Source organism: Austrofundulus limnaeus, unplaced genomic scaffold, assembly GCF_001266775.1.
Source record: "Austrofundulus limnaeus strain Quisiro unplaced genomic scaffold, Austrofundulus_limnaeus-1.0 Scaffold438, whole genome shotgun sequence".
Taxonomy (NCBI): domain Eukaryota; kingdom Metazoa; phylum Chordata; class Actinopteri; order Cyprinodontiformes; family Rivulidae; genus Austrofundulus; species Austrofundulus limnaeus.
Window position 1 is genome coordinate 51,354 of NW_013952840.1, and position 2,477 is coordinate 53,830.

Consider the following 2,477-nt stretch of genomic DNA (forward strand, 5'->3'; position numbering starts at 1 on the left):
ATATATATATATATATATATATAAATGTATTAGGACGACAGCTAATGCTATATCGTCATATATACAGTATAAATGATTTAGTTTGGGAGAGATTGTTATTGTTCTCTTTAAATCCCTCAGAAGATTCCAGTAGATCAGCAGTTTCTGAAACCCTCAGCACAACAACTATACCTTTATTGTCCTCGATGTGGTGAAGTCGTCTACATGTCTGAAGGTGTTTAGCTGCTGCCCTGTGATTGGCTGATTAGACTGTTGTGTTAACAAGTGTTTGAACAGGTGGACTCGTTAAAGAGTGTTTTGGTGTCCTCACCGCAGAGAAGAGGCCGAAACAAGCCAGCGTGCTGATGATGCAGTACGCCTCCGGTGGTCGAGCTCCTTTCCCTCCAGGCTGAACAGTTTAAATAAATAAATAAATAAATAAATAAATAAATAAATAAAAACCAGAACATTTTGATATAAAAACTCTAAAAATGTTACGAGTTAATTTAATTTGACTGACCAGTAACCTCCTACAGTATCCGTTCCTCCTGCTGCCGTCGATCTCAGTCAAAACAAAGGAGAAAGTCTCGCTGAAAATAAACAGAATCGTTTCTATCAAACCAGAAACGGAGGCTTTAAGAGGAGCAGGTGAGTTCTGAGCCGGACCTGTGGTACTCTGTTAACGGAGCCCAGCTGATGCCTTCAGGAAAACTGAAGAGCGTGATGGCCTTCAAGGTCTTCTCCTCTTCCTCTTTCTGAAACCTCGCCATCGTGTCCCTCTGAAAATCAACACAGATGTTTTCAGAAACACACGTGTCGACTCAAATATTTAAATCAATTTAATATTTTACAGAAGGAACTCAGTCAACAATATTATCTTTATTATTATTATCTTTATTATTATTATTATTATTATTATTTAGTTAAAAATCACCAAATGAAAAAAACATTTTCAACATTATTGAGTTTATTTACAAAATTAACAAATAATTAACTAAAAACGGAAACTTTATAACTTATGTGATAAATTAAAGTCAGGACATTAAACACTGGAGTTATTCTTCTAAAATGCAGCTGAGAGCTAAAGCTAAAGAAAGCAAAACACTGACTAAAAACCAAAAATATCAAATATAATCTAAAAGTGTTAACATACCAGATAAAAGCTAAAATAAACCAAAGAATGCTAAACACTAACAAAAACCAAGAGTTGCAAAATGCCAGCTAAAACTAGGAAAACACAAGCTAAAAGCTAAAACAAAACAAAAACTAAAAGCCAAAATATCAAAATGCTAGCTTAAAGTAGGGAAAGCTAACTAAAACCTAAAAGAAGCAAAACGCAAACTAACAAATCTCAAACTAAAAGACAAAAATATCAAAATACTCCAACTAGGGGAACCACAAGCTACATGTAGCAAAACTTGAGCTAAAAGCTAAAAACTGCATAAGAAGACAAAAGCAGAACCTGTTTTCTAGAGAAAAATTTAAAAGAACTTCTGAAGTTGCAGAGATCTGAATGTATTGTAAATAAAGTTAAAGTGAAAAGTATAAAAGTTATAAAAATCAAAAGTCCCGACAGTCGTCTCCTATATGAGCCGAAGATTGTTTTTACATAAAAGTGTCAAATATCACAAAGCCTGCAGAAACAGTTACGATGTAAAGAATCATACGGAAAAGTAAAAGACCCATAAAAACAGAGTGAAAAATGCTGAGTCAGGATTTACACAGTGAGCAAAAGCAGCCTCTTTTTATGAGCTCTGAATAACAATGACATCATGTTTCAGAGAAACTGAACTCGTGTTTGAACAGGTTTCACATTTTTCGTTTTACTTTACCTCTGCCCTCCAGCTGATTTTATTCACCTTTTATAAATAAATTATTAAGAAAACAAGATGGGTGCACAGAACTGTTCAAAATGGATGTCCAAAGTTAAATCATAGTTTATGGTTTRTCCTGCTGACATTCTGTGCACAACTGAAATGACCTTAATGAATGAACGTTTACGTTTTGTCTAAAAGAAGCTCTCTGGAGAGAAAGAGCATGTTCTCAATCATCTACCTGGAGAAAACTGAACTCAGTTTGTGAATTTGAACAAGTTTCACTTCTCATCCAATAAGTTTTATCAGTTTTTAACGGCCTGCAGCTGACTTTCCTTGGATTATGAAGAGAAACAAATTGGACCGAGTCCACAACCTTGTGGAACCCCTGATGTGACTAAAACAAGTACGAAACAGAATCCAGTTCATCAAAGGGATCCATGATTAGTTGTAACATTAGACTTTATTTGAAAAACATTTATTTTAACTGTAAAATAAAGACTGGAAGAATACTGTAGGCTGTTTATTTGTAAATTATTAAAATATATTTTAACACGGACGGAGCCATTTTATTTACACACAAAGCATTCTGGGTAAATGATGACGTGGATAGGTCCTCGGTGCGAGGCTGCTAGCGAGCTATATCCGTGTCCAAAACGGCAGGACGGGTCCTCCGGAGGACCC

The 2,477-nt window shown here is 35.1% G+C and overlaps 1 protein-coding gene across 1 annotated transcript in view; it reads right to left on the reverse strand.

Moving 5' to 3' along the window:
• dennd2da (DENN/MADD domain containing 2Da) overlaps positions 1-2,477 on the reverse strand; it is a gene marked incomplete in the record, with an annotated part of 52,113 nt that overhangs the window by 16,357 nt on the left and 33,279 nt on the right. Inside the window, 3 exon segments of the mRNA XM_014024733.1 lie at positions 311-388; positions 500-569; positions 646-758. Coding sequence (XP_013880187.1) covers positions 311-388; positions 500-569; positions 646-758 — 261 coding nt within the window.